The following is a 17,145-nucleotide window of genomic DNA, read 5'->3' as shown; positions in this document are numbered from 1 at the left end:
AACAGCGCAGGTTATAAGCACTCAAAACCTTAGCTGCCTACTAATATTGTATCATTTTTAACAAAATCTAATTGTTCTGTGAAAGTTCTAAATGAAAAGGGACATTCTTAGCCCCCTTGGGAAATGTGCCTCAAAGGTTATCAGGGTCTCTCCTGCTCATCTTCCGTTACTTGAACCCTTTCCTAGAATGTTTTAAAACCTTCCTTTAAAGAAAATAAATGAAACTACAAATCCCAAGGGCCAAAGCTGAAAACAGACATTTCCTCTCCTGCTTCTGCCGCCCCCGTTGAATCTGGGAGTCTAGTAAGCTGAAACCCAAGTTGAGGTATCCTGAAATATGCCTGAAAGAAACGTCGACCGTTTCTTCCCGGGTTTGAGCCGAGCGTTCACGGGGCTCCTTTAAGTCTGTGCCGAGACAGTGGAAGGATCCGGAGCGACGCAGCACGGGTTGGGCGTGGAGCGCGGGGTGGGCGTGGAGCGCGGGCATCACCTGTTCCGAGCGGCGCCTGCGCACTGTGAGGGCGCCGGCGAGGAGGCGGCGCGCTGTGGGAGGGGCGGACGGCGCCCGGCTGGCCCCGCTCAGATCCGCTTCTCCCCGGCTCGGGGCGCCGAGGCGGCGTCCGGGAGGCGTCTTCTGCAAAGGTTGCCTGCCGCTGTCAAACATGGAGGAGGCACCGGTAGCGGGCGTCACCTGCGAGCGGGACTAACCCTCTGCTTGTCGTTCCGGGCGGCAGTGCCCGGTCCGGAGCCCAGGGACGCGGCCGCCTGCACGCCCCGAGGCGGACCCCGGCTCTGACTCCTCCGCTGGCCGCGGGCTTCCCGACTGGGACGCGGCGCGAGGAGGGAGCGCGGCGGCCCCGAGTCTCCCAGAGCCATGGGCAACGAGGCCAGCTTGGAAGGGGAAGGGCTCCCCGAAGGGCTGGCGGCGGCCGCCGCGGCCGGAGGAGGGGCTAGCGGGGCGGGGAGCCCCTCGCACGCCGTGATCCCGGCCGGCATGGAGGCGGATTTGAGCCAGCTGAGCGAAGAGGAGAGGAGACAGATCGCCGCTGTCATGTCAAGGGCGCAGGGGCTGCCCAAGGAAAGCGTCCCCCCGGCCGCTGCGGAGTCGCCTTCCATGCACAGGCACGCACAGCATGATATATATGTCCGGGCATATATGTACGGCTTCCCGTGCACATATGTGCCGGCACGGCGGTACATATATGTCGCCTCCGTTCGTTTTATTCTCCCCAGTGGGGTTGTCGTAAAGAGATTCTAAGCCTTTTGATGGGCGGAATGAAAATGATGCATTGTAGAGTTTCTGGTGGGATAGTCAAGGGTTACATGCTAGGAACTGTGATTTTGGGTTGTGATTTTTTGGCCTTTTGGAGCCCCTTCCCTCTAGGATGGCGTGGAGAGACGCCCTCCAGTGTTTTACTAATCTGGAAGTCTTCCATTAATACAACACGGACGTGTTGGGAAATGGGTAGAGCAGCTGGGTGTTTACCTGTCTCTGTTTAAACCTTCTTGGGCATTGCGGGGTCTTTTTCTCTGTGAATGATGTCTAAATATTTCTGTAACAATACTTTAATCCCCTTGTAGGTGATTTGTCCTCTCTTGCCACCCCACCCCCAGAGGAAAGCAGAAGCTGTTTAGGTAGAAGGAATAGAATTAATATACCTTTTGTATTCTGTGAGGAACCCTAAAATATGTGTGGCATGAAACAGATGGTTTGGTCACAGCAGAGCAGGTGTTGTTCATATATTTCTGAATTAGCATATGCTATTTTTAAGCCACTGCTCTTTTTTTTTAATGCAAAAGTAGCCTTCAGTTTAGGGAAGGACGTGTGAATTGTATTACCTGAAAAATATTTTTCAATACATACTTTTAAAAAGAAATTAAATAAATGGCAACTTGCATAGGCAAGTATAAGAGCTAATCAGTAATATGAACGTATTCATTTCTGTCTGTAACTCTCCATTTTCCTTCATCCGAATAGATTAGTTGTTTTCTAATTAGAGTACTAAGAGGGTACAATCATTGTGCCTGCCTTGCCTTAATTATTGTAAACAAACCCCTTAACTTTGCACTCTGTAGTGGAGAATAGTTCTCTGTCCGTGGTCCTGAAACCAGTCCTCTTTTATGGCAACTGAAGGAAAACCTACAATATTCTTTTGAGATACTGTAAGCACGAAAGATCTGGATATAGGTGTAGATTTTTGTCCTCTACTTTATAAAATGAAATAAACTTAATCACTATCATGTAATCATAATTATAATATTATAGGAGAAATGTAAAATGTTTTATGGATAGTGACAATAATTTCACATAAAGTCTTAAATGCTTAAAATCTATCAGGAAAAAAACCTCTATTTATTTTGAAAGGAAACCACTAGTACTAGTGATAACTAGCTCCTTTATGTTAAATACGTTTTTCTGTGTTTTTAAACTAGTAATCTGTTGGGCTATTCTTTTGGTAAAAAGTCTTTCTTGTTCTCTTATCCAGTTTATAATATGTACTGTTTTCCTCTACCTGATGAAAACTTGACTAGGAAAAAAATTTAGTGTTCATTAATTAGATTTTCATAGGATGATAACAAGGTACGATATTTTTATTAGCATTTTAGAGCTGTATGCCAGACCTTTTATAATTTTTCCTAAGAGGCACAAGCAACAGGTCTATTATACTCGTTACTAATACCAATTCCAGTGAGATCTTTGATTTCTAGATTGCTAACTTTTCTTCTGTTTAAAGGGTGACTGAGAAACATTATTTCCACCTTTAAAACTGTTGCTTTATGCAATATTTGTATAGGATAGTATACTTTTAAAGCTCTCTATTCATAATTTTGTTTTGGTGGAAATCTTATCAATAGGCAGTATGTGGCCTAAACTGATATTGTTGAAAATTTCATCAGAATACTAAAAAATAAGTAATAACTTTCTGACTTTTGCAACTTGCTTGTATTTTACTGAAAATTTCTATAAAAGGTACATAACTTTTGTAAAGTTATTTTCCCTGTATATGATAACTAAAGAAATACTTGGTTTATCATTTAGACTTTAAAGTTATAGAGTTTTGGAAATTCAATTAATATAGGAAGGCATATATAAACTATTTGAAGTTTTAAGCATTTACATGGTGTGAATTGAACATAGAATTTTGATAATAAAGGTAGAAAGCCTGGGTTTTTATCCTGTTGATTTTAACCAACTCATAGCAAATTACAAATACTTCTCAATCAATGTGTCTCATGTTTCTTGCCTTTAAATAAGGCTAATAATATTTATCTTACCTGTCTTAAAGAGTCTGTTGAGGATCAATTAAAAGTTGACATGGATGTTTTTGTTTGAGTTTTAATTTACAGGAACCCTACAAGTATAAAGAGTGGTAATATTAATATCAGCAATGAATGACACTGTCACTGATGGCTACAGACAAATTGTCTGTTGAATTGTACATTTTTTTGAGTTATTTTGATGTGTCAGTGTTCTTTCACATGTGGAAAAATCAGTTCAGTGCAGTGTAAATCACCTCTTCCTCCCACAAACCAGGAGTGAGGATACCAGATTTCTGTGACTAACTAGTTTCATGACCTTGAATTAGTCACTTAGATTCCCTTAGTCCCTATATCCTGGGACTTAGAGGGTAAATGCATGGCTATATATATAAACATTAATAGTCCCAAGATTGCTTATATTAAAAATATTATAAAATTTTATGTGACTCAGCACTGTCAGGTGTCATTGCTCATTGTGTTCCATTTATAAAAGATTTTATTATTCCAGATGCTTTTACATTCCTACATTTGCATATGTTTTCCTCATCTTAGGGGAAACATGTTTTTCCGGCTAACATTTGAAAGAAAAATTCCAGTCTAGGGATTACAATAACAAAGTGAAAAGGGAGGTAGTGCTAAATATATGTAGTTACAAGCCAGAAGTACAAGATAGGTTACAAATGAAATGCTCATGGATTTTTTATTCATTGTAGACCCAGAGAAGTGCAATTTCATTATTTTTTTTATTCATTCTATTTACAGTTACAGATATATGAGAAGGGCTTTATTGAAAAACTTCTCTGATTAGTAGAATATTTAATAAGAATTCTCACTGAACTGATTATTTTCTTTACTCCTTTCAGCCTTCCCTACTGGGCAGATACCTCTACAACTGTTTTTCGTCCTAAAGGTGCAGGCCAAGTCCAGGTTCTAAAAAGAATGTAGAATTTATCTATTTATATCTCAGAAGGCCTGTAGAAGAATTTTAAGTGAAAGCAATTCAAGAAACATTAAAGTAAAATAATCAGCCCTAAGCATGTGCTCTTCAAGGGAATGCTACATTATATTAAGTAAATTTAGAAAATTCATAGGATAATGTCAAATTAAAACAAATACATGATATATTTATTCCTGATTCACTCATTGTTAATCATCTACTTATTCATTAATTCATCAAATATTAATGCTCTAGTTGCCAGGCTTAGTTCTAGTGATGCAAAGATAAGTGAAATATATCTTCTCTCTCTAGGAGTTCACAGTCTAGTATAAAAGGCAGAGATTGCATTTTAATCACTTATATTTTTAGCAGTAAAACTGTTATGCCAAACAAAGTTTTACCAAAAGACTACAGCACCTTTACATTTTTGTTTGGTATTAACAGTTTTTCTCTTGATTTTCTTTTCATTTCCCATTCAAAATCTCTGTGCTTTAGTTTTATTTACATAATTGTAGCAACTGAAACTAAGTTTAAATTATAGGACAGTCTTTAGGGTTGAATGCCTGTTTTTTGATGTGAATTCTATAGGAAAGTACAACTTATATTTTAGGAAGTACATGCAATTATAATTCCTGGTGCAAGCAGGTTGCTTTCAATTCTGCTATTTTTGATTATGACAAATATTTGGCATTCATGAAGTTTATTTTTGTTGTTTTGCAAATGTGATGGATTAAGTGAAATACTAAAACTGTGATTAAAATCAGTTTAGTAGTTTCGAGAGAAAAATCTGGCATAATTAAGGATACTTTTTGTACCCTGCTTAAAATTAGATTTATAGGACTCTGTACAGGAAAGTTATTTCAACAAAATGCCTAATAATTACTTATTGGATTGTCATACCTATAATCAGCCCTAAGCATGTGGTCTTCAAGGGAATGCTACATTAAATTAAGTAAATTTAGAAAATTTACAGAATAATGTCAAGTTATTTTGAAAGTTCCCATATGTCAAGGTCTGGATAGTGTACCTATAAAGAAATATTCAAAATGATTTTCTCTAAATGGAAATATGTAGCAGTGTATTTTAAGAGCTAGCTTGGAACTATTGGAATTAACTAGGGTAATACTTCAGAGACATGGTAGAATATATATATGTTTTTGTAAACTTTTCCTTAAAGGAAATTGCAAAATTTCAGAATCTGCTTATGTGTCTTTTACCAGAAAATCACTTGATGCATACATTGCTGTTTATAGATTATTTTCTTTCCTTCTGAGTTTTTGTTACCTTGAAATAATCCTTCTCTGCTTCTTCCTGCTATCTGTTCATCTTGACCTGTACTCAAATTTCTATGTCAGGAAATTTGGAAAAAGTTAATTCATAAGAAGTATTGATTACGAAATAAAATATCTGTAGTCTGTCTCATCAGCAAAATTAGCAAGTAAATTTTGAGAAACCAAATTAGAACCTATAAAACTTTATTGTTCTTATATTATATTTTAGGTGCTACTAAGTTACTTGTTTGTTCTTGTTTTCTTTAATAAAAAGACATTTTTCAAAATATTAAAAGCTACGTATAGCAAGCAAAATACTTATAACCTGATTTCCTCCATAATTCTAATTCAGAATATCCTTTTAGCTGTAACTTTATGAATAAAATATGAATTATTTAAAAAATTCCTATATTTAATATGACTTTTGGCTAAAATAGTAGATATATAAAAAATAAGAAACACCTATTTTAATTATTTAACCATAGTCATTTAAAATAAATCATGTTTCCAAGGCTGTTTTAAAAAATATATCTTGTATATTTGTGAACTAAGATAAATCTTGAAAATTAACCACTTGTTGCATTTAATCTCAATGTCAATGATAGATTACTAATAGTCAATCAGTGGCATTAAGAGATGATGTAGCAAACATTGAATAAAGAGATACTTAGATACCAAGATATATCTCAAAATGATTTAAGTATCTATTATTAATTACTTCCTATAAAAATTTTATGTTAAAAATTACCTACTTTTTAAAAAAGACAACAGTGATCTTCTATAGGGATTGTTCCTCAGGAATGTCTAAATAATGAATGTAGAAATTCTTACTTTGTAAATTTGCATAAGAATAATATTTGATGAATAGTGCCTTTCTAGATGGAGGCATGGGGATGATCCCCAGTCACTCTCTGGGACTCTCAGGATTTTAGGTGCCTACGTCTGTGTTCCAGTCTCTCCTAGCCAGTGAATTGGATCCCTAGAAGCCCAAGTAAAACCAAATAAATTATAAACTTTTTAGCATTCCTGGGAAAGCATCATGTAAACTCCATTATCAGAAACTCCCCATATTTCACATTGTATTCCTTATTTAGTTGATGTAAATTCTCAAAATGAAGTTTTTTAAACGTCTCAGCAGACTCCTACACTTAAAAATGAATATTTTTACTTCTCAATGCTGCTAGTATTTGGAAGACTTTCTTTGACCATAACTTTTGATAAAAAGAAAAATAAATACACTTTATGAACATGTATGTCTTATAATACAGCATTGCATTGATTTATTTAGGTTTTAATTTAAACCTATATTTAGTTAGGTTTTAAGGCCAGATTATATTAAGTGCAAAGGTAAATTGCTTTTATTGTGTTTTCTAATAATATATTTTAATTTTGATCAGTCAACAGCAATTACTGTTTTTTTAAATCTTCACCTCCTTGTTGAAAATTCCTACCCATTTAAAGAAAGAAACAAAAGCATTAAAAGTTTTATGATCACTTAAAAGATGCTACAAAATGGGTTCTAGTTATATTTATACATTCATGATTTTGAGGATATATAAGAAAGCAATGTTTTCATATTACTTTGATTTGAAACAATTACCATTATTTTCACTTCTTTATTCTTACTCTTCTAGGAAACAAGAGTTGGATAGTAGTCATCCTCCAAAGCAATCAGGAAGACCCCCAGACCCTGGGCGTCCAGCTCAGCCTGGTCTCAGTAAAAGTAGAACTACAGATACTTTCAGGTCAGAGCAGAAATTGCCTGGGAGGAGTCCTTCTGCCATTAGCTTGAAAGAATCAAAGTCCAGAACTGATTTTAAGGAAGAGCACAAGTCTAGTATGATGCCTGGCTTCCTCTCAGAGGTTAACCCTTTAAGTGCTGTCTCCTCTGTTGTAAATAAATTCAACCCTTTTGATTTGATATCAGACTCTGAGACATCCCAGGAAGAAACCACTAAGAAACAAAAAGTAGTTCAGAAGGAGCAAGGAAAACCTGAGGGAATCTCAAAACCCCCTTCACAACAACAGTCACCCAAGCCAGTTCCTAAGCAGCAAGGACCTGGTAAGGATCCACTTCAGCAGGATGGCCCTCCAAAATCGGTATCTTCTCAGCAACCAGAAAAAATTAAATCACAACCTCCAGGCACAGGAAAGCCAATTCAGGGTCCTGCTCAGACTCCTCAGACAGACCAGGTAAAATTGTCACTTCAACGAGATGCATCCAAGCCTCAGACTAAACAGGCAGACATAGTAAGGGGAGAATCAGTTAAACCCTCACTGCAAAGCCCATCCAAACCACCTATTCAGCAACCAAGTCCTAGAAAACCTCCAGCACAGCAGCCTGGACCTGAAAAATCACAGGCTGGGCCTGCAAAGCCTCCAGCTCAGCCCCCAGGGCTAACAAAGCCACTGGCTCAACAACCAGGGACAGTGAAACCCCCAGTCCAGCCACCAGGAACAACAAAGCCTCCAGCTCAGCCTCTTGGTCCTGCTAAGCCTCCAGCTCAGCAGACTGGGTCAGAGAAGCCTTCATTGGAGCAACCTGGGCCAAAGGCTCTAGCTCAGCCTCCTGGAGTTGGAAAGACTCCAGCTCAGCAGCCAGGGCCAGCAAAGCCTCCAACCCAGCAGGTGGGGACACCGAAACCTGTAGCTCAACAACCGGGGCTACAGTCTCCAGCTAAGGCATCTGGGCCTACAAAGACTCCAGTAAAGCAGCCTGGGCCAGAAAAGACTCCAGCTCAGCAGGCAGGACCAGCAAAGCCTTCTGCCCAGCAGACTGGCCCAACAAAGCCTCCTTCACAACTTCCTGGCCCAGCAAAGCCCCCACCTCAACAACCTGGCTCAGCAAAGCCCCTGCCTCAACAGCCTAGCTCAGCAAAGCCCCTACTTCAACAGCCTGGCTCGGCAAAACTCCCATCTCAACAGCCTGGCTCAGCAAAACCCTCAGCTCAACAACCGAGCCCAGCAAAGCCCTCGGCTCAGCAATCTGTAAAACCAGTAAGCCAAACAGGATCTGCAAAACCTCTGCAGCCACCAACAATGTCTCCCTCTGCAAAACAGCCTCTATCACAAGGCCTCCCTAAAACCATCTGTCCTCTTTGCAATACCACTGAACTTCTGTTGCATGTTCCAGAAAAGGCCAATTTTAACAAATGCACTGAGTGTCAAACCACTGTCTGTAGCCTCTGTGGATTTAATCCCAATCCTCATTTAACGGAGGTAAGTGCATTTATTCACTGAGTCCATGCACTTCAGCCATATCATCATCATACACAAATGGTGCTTAACTAATCATTTACATGACTTAATGGTATTGTCTTTCTCTGGATTCTCCCCCCTTCCTTTTTTTTTTTGTTCTCTGCCAGTTGTAATTTTTTTTTTTTTAACATTTCTCTGATTAGAAGCTTCAAATATTGCCCTGATTTCCGAAAATTTGGCATGTAAGACAAATACAAATTGATTGAAAGATGCTGAGCAACTACTCATTTCACTCTATGCGTAAGACCTATGCTATTATTTAGCGCCCAATGATATTGTTTTAACTTTTACATTAGTGCTCCTACCTATTAAAATTTTGGTACTCATAACTGGGATTTATATTTGTTTCAGAAAAAAAGTAGATGATGTTTTCAAATTCTGCATACAATTTTAACTTAAAACTGAATATAATTTTTTAATCTGCACATCCCCTTTTCCTGCCAGTAATTCTGATGTATCAAATGAGGGCATGTTAAGAGTCCTTAATAATAGCATTAAGTCATTTCACAAAATGAAGAAGTTGTTAAAGCAGGTTCAGAATGTATGAATGTCTTCTCAGATTACAATTTAAATCTCCTGGGCTTGAATCTGGGCAGCCTTATGTTTCCAAGGTGTATAGCTGGGTAGTACTTTCTTACTCATCAAATTATAAAAGGGTTAATTGTGACATAGTAGAATGCAGGTTTGTTTACACAGATTGAGGATAGAAGAGTAGTTCTCAGCAAGTCAACTGACTTTCCTAATATTAATTCAGCATGAGAAATCCTGGAATAACATAGCATTTTAATAGGTAGAGATTCAGGGATTTTTTTGGGTGGGGGGAAGGGATAAGAAAGCACAAAACATTTTTAAAAACTCAGAAATTCTCTGGTATTAATGAATAAAACAGTGAAGATGGTATAAAGAAATGGGCAGTGAGGTTGGAGATAGGTTAGAGTCAGACTTTGGCTTTCCACATTTAGTAGGTAGTGATAAACATACAAATAGAGAAGAGGTTTAGGCTCTAAGAGAATATGAGAGATTCATTTTTTTAAGAGATTTAATATCCTCTGCTTAATGAAAAGGCAGAGAAATCATTTAGCCTATCTGGAGGACAACTGTTAGTGGGCTGTCTTTGCATTACATCTGCAAACAGCCCAGGAAGTAACTGACAGCAGGCAATGAAGGATTATGTGATTTAAATATCCCTGAGAGGTGAAGCTTGTATAATTGTTTATAAATGAAATCTGTGTTATGATAATAACAGTAATGGTGATCATTGATAATTTATGTTAATGTGGATATGTATGATGAAAAATGATGCAGATTTAAAATACGTCAACTTTTGGTTGTTTTCTAAAGTAACTTTTTTTTAAAAGCAAAAGCAGTATTGAGTAATTTAACTTTTCAAATTAAAAATCATTTACTTATAAAACTATAATAAGAATATGCTGCACTTGACTTATGGAGGAATAGATTATAAGTAGTTTGTTTATATATGTACCTTTTTATGTCTTGGTAAAAATATGTTTCTCCCTATATTATACTTCCTTGATAGGAATGTGAAGTAATAATGACTTCAAATGATAGACGATCATTTTATAGTGTTTGGATTTGTCATGGTTTGGTGGCAATTTACAAGGCAGAAATATGCAGCTGGAAATTTAAGCTGTATGTGTTATTTCTATATCCAGTATAAGAAAGATGGATATTATTTGAATACTTACTTTGTGGATGATACTCTATGTTTGGTGGGATATAAAGATAACTAAAACATAAATGTTGATCTTAATGGGTTAAAAATTAGTAGATAAGATAATACATGCACAAGAAAACATAATATGTGGCCAGATGATAAAATATGTGAGAGAGATGAATAAATAGTAGAAAGTGCTCATTTCCAGGAGATGAGATTAAGGAAAACTTCATGGGGGAAAAAGCCATTTGAGCTGGGCATATAAGGATGGGCACTATTTCAATAGATATAGGACATGAAAGTGTGTAATGATTTGGGCCAAAACTTGGAGCTACAAAAGTACAGTTTATTTTAGGGAGTAAAGAATAAATGTAGGTTAGCTAGGGTGATGGAACAGAAATGGGCAGTGAGATTGGAGACAGGTATTGAAGCTGGATTTTAGCCTTGCTCATTTAGCAGGTAGTGATGAGCTTTCTACTTTTTGAATGGTACCTCAATTAATAATAGCATTAAGTCATTTCAGAGAATGAAATATGGTATACATTTGAAGTTTTATTTCACTTATTTGTATCAAATGCCTAGTTACAAAGCATTATTGAATGCTATGGCAGAATCAAATATTTGTTAGATGTGGAGTCTTCCCTCAACCATAAATACGGGAAATAAAAGTTGCACATAAAATAGAAAATCTATATATTTATTTCTATAAAAAGTAACTTTGTATAGGGCTTTACAGTTCACAGACTTCTTTGCTTTATTAAAATTAAACTTCCAATAATTTGATGGACGTACATATATCTTCTCTATTATATCAACGAGGAAACTGGCATTCGAGTAGTGACTGTAGTTCGTTTAGTTGTGAGGATCACCTAGATAGTCATTCTGATTCCAAATCAGTTTACATATGGTAGGAAGAGAGATGAAGTATTAGAGGGTTAAAAAAAAAAAAAAAAAAAAAGGAGCCATGCCATCACCGTCAGTAGGGGATACTGGAGATATCTTCATGAAAGCTGAAGTATGTGAGCTAAGAATATGAAAGATAATAAGAATTTGGACACACATAAATAAGCATGGAAGGAGTTGGGAATATAACGGCAGGTAGTGAGGCTCACTAGCTGTGTAAAGGAAGGCATTTCCTTATTGACTGAACAAACTTAGAGAAGCCATTTACACTTTCTGTTACAATGGCACCATTTGACATATGAAAATGATAACATGCTCTCTGCCAGACATACTGGAATATTAACTGAAAATTTATATGAGAAAGTGTTTTAGATATGTGAATTACTTTTGAAGTTGTAATACATTGCAACACAGATAATTTAATATTTGAAACAAATTTGTCATGTAAAATTTTAATGTGCATTCTTTTTTACGTAGATGACAGTATCATAAATTCTTGGATTCTGAGTTAGCCACTTAAAGACATTGGATCAATAGTATTAGTAATATCATTTTATTTAATTTTCGTTGATTTTTTCCTATAAGAAAAAATGCAATAAAAAGTTCTTTTTGGTTTTAAATTTTTAAAATTGCATTTTAGGTTTTGGGGTACATGTGAAGAACATGCTAGATTGTTGCATAGGTACACACATGGCAGTGTGATATTCTGCCTTCCTCCCCATCACCTATATCTGACATTTCTCCCCATGCTATCTCTCCCCAACTCCCCACCTTCCACTGTCCCTCCCCTGTTTCTCCCAACAGACCCCAGTGTGTGATGTTCCCTTCCCTATGTTCATGTGTCTTCATTGTTCGACACCCGCCTAGGAGTGAGAACATGCGGTGTTTGATTTTCTGTTCTTGTGTCAGTTTGCTGAGAACGATGGTTTCCAGGTTCATCCATGTCCCTACAAAGGACACGAACTCATGGTTTTTGATGGCTGCATAATATTCCATGGTGTATATATGCCACATTTTCCCTGTCCAGTCTATCATCAATGGGCATTTGGGTTGGTTCCAGGTCTTTGCTATTGTAAACAGTGCTGCAATGAACATTTGTATGCATGTGTCCTTACAGTAGAACGATTTATAATCGTTTGGTTATATAACCAGTAATGGGATTGCTGGGTCAAATGGAATTTCTATTTCTAGGTCCTTGAGAATCGCCACACTGTCTTCCACAGTGGTTGAACTAATTTACACTCGCACTAACAGTGTAAAAGTGTTCCTATTTCTCCACATCCTCTCCAGCATCTGTTGTCTCCAGATTTTTTAATGATCACCTTTCTAACTGGCGTGAGATGGTATCTCAATGTAGTTTTGATTTGCATTTCTCTAATGACCAGAGATGATGAGCGTTTTTTTCATGTTTGTTGGCCTCATGGATGTCTTCTTTTGTACAGTGTTTGTTCATATCCTTTGCCCACTTTTGAATGGGATTGTTTTTTTCTTGTAAATCTGTTTTAGTTCTTTGTAAATTCTGGATATCAGCCCTTTGTCAGATGGGTAGACTGCAAACATTTTTTCTCATTCTGTTGTTGCCGATTCACTCTAATGACTGTTTCTTTTGCCATGTAGAAGCTGTGAAGTTTGATTAGGTCCCATTTGTCTATTTTGGCTTTTGTTGCCAATGCTTTTGTTGTTTTGGTCATGAAGTCCTTGCCTACGCCTATGTCCTGAATGGTTTTGCCTAGATTTTCTTCTAGGGTTTTTATGGTGTTAGGTCTTATGTTTAAGTCTTTAATCCATCTGGAGTTAATTTTAGTGAAAGGTGTCAGGAAGGGATCCAGTTTCTGCTTTCTGCGCATGGCTAGCCAGTTTTCCCAACACCATTTATTAAACAGGGAACCCTTTCCCCATTGCTTGTTTTTGTCAGATTTTTTTAAAGATTGGATGGTTGTAGATAGGTTGTGTTGCCTCTGAGGCCTCTCTTCTGTTCCATTGGTCTATATCTCTGTTTTGGTATCAATACCATGCTGTTTTGATTACTGTAGCCTTGTAGTATAGTTAGAAGTCTGCTAGCATGATGCCTCCCACTTTGTTCTTTTTGCTTAGAATTGACTCGGCTATGCAGGCTCTCTTTTGGTTCCATATGAAGTTTAAGGTGTTTTTTTCCAGTTCTCTGAAGAAGGTCATTGGTAGCTTGATGGGAATAGCGTTGAATCTGTAAATTACTTTGTGTAGTATGGCCATTTTCACGATACTGATTCTTCCTAACTATGAACATGGAATGTTTCTCCATCTGTTTGTGTCCTCTCTTATTTTGTTGAGCAGTGGCTTGTAGTTCTACTTGAAGAGGTCCTTTACGTTCCTTGTTAATTGTATTCCTAGGTATTTTATTCTCTTTGTAGCATTTGTGAATGGCAGTTTGTTCTTTATTTGGCTTTCTTTAATTCTGTTATTGGTGTATAGGAATGCTTGTGATTTTTGCACATTGATTTTGTATCCTGAGACTTTGCTGAAGTTTCTTACTGGTTATAGGAGATTCTGAACTCTAGAAAGCCATCTTTTCTAATACTACCTACCAAATCGTGAGTTTCTCAAACACCTAAATTCTATGGAGGTCAGAGCTGAGAAGTTAGAGCTCTGGAGAGAAGCTGTAAGCTTCTGTTGTAGGAGATTAAATGGATGAAATTTTGGGGAAAACCACTACTTCTGTCACAGTTTTGGTGTAGCTACCATAACTCTCATATGTATCCATGAAAAAGTAAATCTGCATCTTTCAAAGAGGATGTAACATTCTGGGTCAAGTTGCCCTCAAATATTCAGATTAAGTAAACAGTTTTACTATATAAGATAAAGACAGAAGCCGGACATCCTTTGGTACAATTACATGAAACTTAATATTTTTCAGCTTGATGTTTATATGCAAGTAACACTTTACATGTGTATTGTATGGGTAAAATAGACATATTTACTCTTCCTTGAAAAACTTAGGAAGAATTTCTCTAACGTTTTTTGTTACCAGTCTGTTAGAATTATGACTGTATTTGTTTGTAACCATCATGGTTCTCTAATGACTACCGGGTCTGGGAAGGAACGAAGGACTGGATAATTAGCTACACTTAGCCTCTAGATTGAAGGAGGCAGACATATTTACTTCCTTAGTTACAAATTCACCAATCATTACCTTCTGATCCGCCCCTGACACACATGAGCACTTTAGGCAAGCCAAGCATCTATGTGGGGAGGATCCCCTTTAAATTAGCAGTCCTCTCTGGAGGCTGTCAAGTTGTGTGCTGTTTCGAACCGTCTTAAGAATCCACTGGCTCCATGCCTAGACCTTTGTTTGATGCTCAGACCTTGACCAGAGGAGTGTATCACTGTATCTCTTCTTAGCAGCCCATTAATTGAATAAATCTCTCTAATATTCGTCCTCTCTTTGGGCTATCATTTTGACACATAACCTGAACATTGCTTTCTAATTGGAGGCCGAAGTGTGTTTATTGTTGTTTTTGTTAATTTACTTTATATCTTTTGGTATGTAGCCTCACTCAAGATAGATTTAGGAACAGAGGTTTAAAGGCCTGTGCCTAAAGTTTGGTAATTTTCCCAACTCTTATTAAATTGTAATAAATGAAAATGACTTTTCACTTTTCAGAATGTTGAAAGTGAGCCAAATGTTAGGGATTAAAAAGGATTTAAGTGAAGTTTTCTGATCAATTTTTTAGCCATTATGACGCATATATTAATCAGTCTTTTGGCAGAAGCCAGATATTTTGTCTAACAAAACCAGAGCCACTTTAATGAACTAAAACAAAGAACTCCTTGACTTGCATAAATAGACTAGAATAAATAATCTTGCATATAAACCACCTCCAATTACTAAAAGTCAAAACAAAAAATGACTGAAATTCTTCAGTTGGGCAAAACGGCTTAACTGGCCATGACCTTTCTGTGGATAATCCTGCATCTTTTTCTTCTGGTGAGATAAATGGGGAGAAGTTGTTCAGAAGAGCTGGTAGGAAATAGTGGAGTTATGCCAAATGTCGGGAGGCTGGAATCTGTGGAGAGAGAAAGCCTGTAAGAAAGAACTTTTAGAAAAGAGGATGTTCTTTTTTTAGTTGCTTGCTGTTTTTAGCATAAAGGCTTTTTTTTTACCTTAAATTCTAAGCAAAAACTGCCACACAGTTTTTTTTAAAAAGGAGGACTGATCACACAAATGCTCATCTCCTCTGTCTTAAAGTCTCACTTTTTAAAAGATTTAAAGTAGAGTCATTCCAGGAAATGTGAAAGAGCTCCAAAAACATAAGTTGGTGTGTTGAAGAATTCCTTGAAGGTAGAAAGAAAATGGAAAGGACAAAGAGCTGAGAAAACCACTGTCCATGTGGCTACTCAGGAGACCTCAGAGAAGCCCTAACCTGGAATCAACGAATATAAAAAACAGTAGTGGGATGTGGGTAGTAAACAAAGAATAAATTGCAGAACTACAGTAGGAACAAATGACAAATGGACAATTGTTTTCTTTCTTAATCTTCACTTGGAAGACAATTTATGGGAGGAACCCTTTCAGGCTAAAGCCAAAGATTAATCCACAAATAAAAAGGTGACCTGTCTGAGAAAGGGCCCCCATGAGAAAATGAGGACCTTCAAAAAGAAAAATAGAAGCGGAGGTGATGCTCCTCTCCTACAATGGGGTATTGCAAAAAAGAAAGAAAATTGAACATTGCTCATCTATGAGTCAAATGCACTAAACTGTTACCATCTGAGTAAAGGTGTCCTTACTTGGACACTGACCCTCTGCCATCTTGTTTTCTCTCATTCAAAGCAGAGAACAAATGGCGAAGCAGAGTTGTCTACAAATAGACAAAAAACTGTTGATTACTTACGTGTGGGCCAAGGACCTAAGGAGACATTTTAGCAATAATACCACATGAATGATATATGTGAACTGATAGAAACAACAACAACAAAAACAACCTCATAGGAAAAAGTTCATTCCTCAAAAAAATGTATGAAATTCTTACTGTTCCTGAGAAATATGTAAGAAGATATTTCCTCTGTAATTAACATACACAAATTTCAATGGGCTGGTTGAGGGTGAAAACAGGAACTCAGGGCCGAGTGCGATGGCTCGCATCTGTAATCCCAGCATTTTGGAAGGCCGAGGTAGGTGAATCATGAGGTCACGAGTTTGAGACCAGCCTGGCTAACATGGTAAAACCCCGTCTCTACCAAAGATACAAGAAATTAGCCGTGTGTGGTGGCACGCATCTGTAATCCCAGTTACTCAGGAGGCTGAGGCAGGAGAATCACTTGAACCGAGAAGGCAAAGGTTGCAGTGAGCCAAGATTGTGCCATTGACCACAGCCTGGGGGTTAGGAGAGGGATAGCAGGTGGTGGGGGATTGGGGAGGGATAACATTAGGATAAATACCTAATGTAGATGATGGAGGGGAGGGATGCAGCAAACCACCAAGACACGTGTATACCTATGTAACCTACACATTCTGCACATGTAGCCCAGAACCTAAAGTATAATAGTCATAATAAAAGGACCTCAATTAATGGTCTGAAAAATAAGGACCTAAAATTTTCCCAGATTACATAGAGTTTAAAAACAAAAGAAAAAATTGTTTAATTATTTAGCTACCATACTTCAGGTGTGTTCTAGTCTCTGGGAATTTAAGAGTGAACAAAGTTGACAAAATCCTTCCTTTATGGAACATACATTCTAGTAAGAGTCACAAATAAATGAAACATGATGAGACAGATGAAAATGTGTTAGGAAGAAAGTTGAAGTAGGGGAGGTTGTTGTATGTACCAAGAGAGGGATGGGGTTGAGTTGCGGGGTTCCCTCAC

The 17,145-nt window shown here is 37.5% G+C and overlaps 1 protein-coding gene across 10 annotated transcripts in view; it reads left to right on the top strand.

Moving 5' to 3' along the window:
* The first annotated feature begins 556 nt into the window (after nucleotides 1-556).
* Nucleotides 557-17,145, top strand: part of PCLO (piccolo presynaptic cytomatrix protein) — a 412,268-nt gene continuing 395,679 nt past the window's right edge. For 8 of the 10 annotated variants that reach the window (XM_074379337.1, XM_074379336.1, XM_074379334.1 and 5 more), the window contains exons 1-2: nucleotides 558-1,122; nucleotides 7,104-8,688. In XM_074379337.1, the coding sequence (XP_074235438.1) occupies nucleotides 875-1,122; nucleotides 7,104-8,688 (1,833 nt within the window). In that variant the 5' untranslated portion in view covers nucleotides 558-874. Of the gene's footprint in view, nucleotides 1,123-7,103; nucleotides 8,689-17,145 lie in introns of all 10 variants that reach the window. The other 2 variants (XM_074379340.1, XM_074379339.1) reach the window with 1 other exon arrangement.

Source organism: Saimiri boliviensis, chromosome 10 (genome assembly GCF_048565385.1).
Source record: "Saimiri boliviensis isolate mSaiBol1 chromosome 10, mSaiBol1.pri, whole genome shotgun sequence".
Classification (NCBI taxonomy): Eukaryota; Metazoa; Chordata; class Mammalia; order Primates; family Cebidae; genus Saimiri; species Saimiri boliviensis.
Note: the sequence above shows the minus strand (reverse complement) of the source record. Positions and strands in the feature narration are given on the sequence as shown.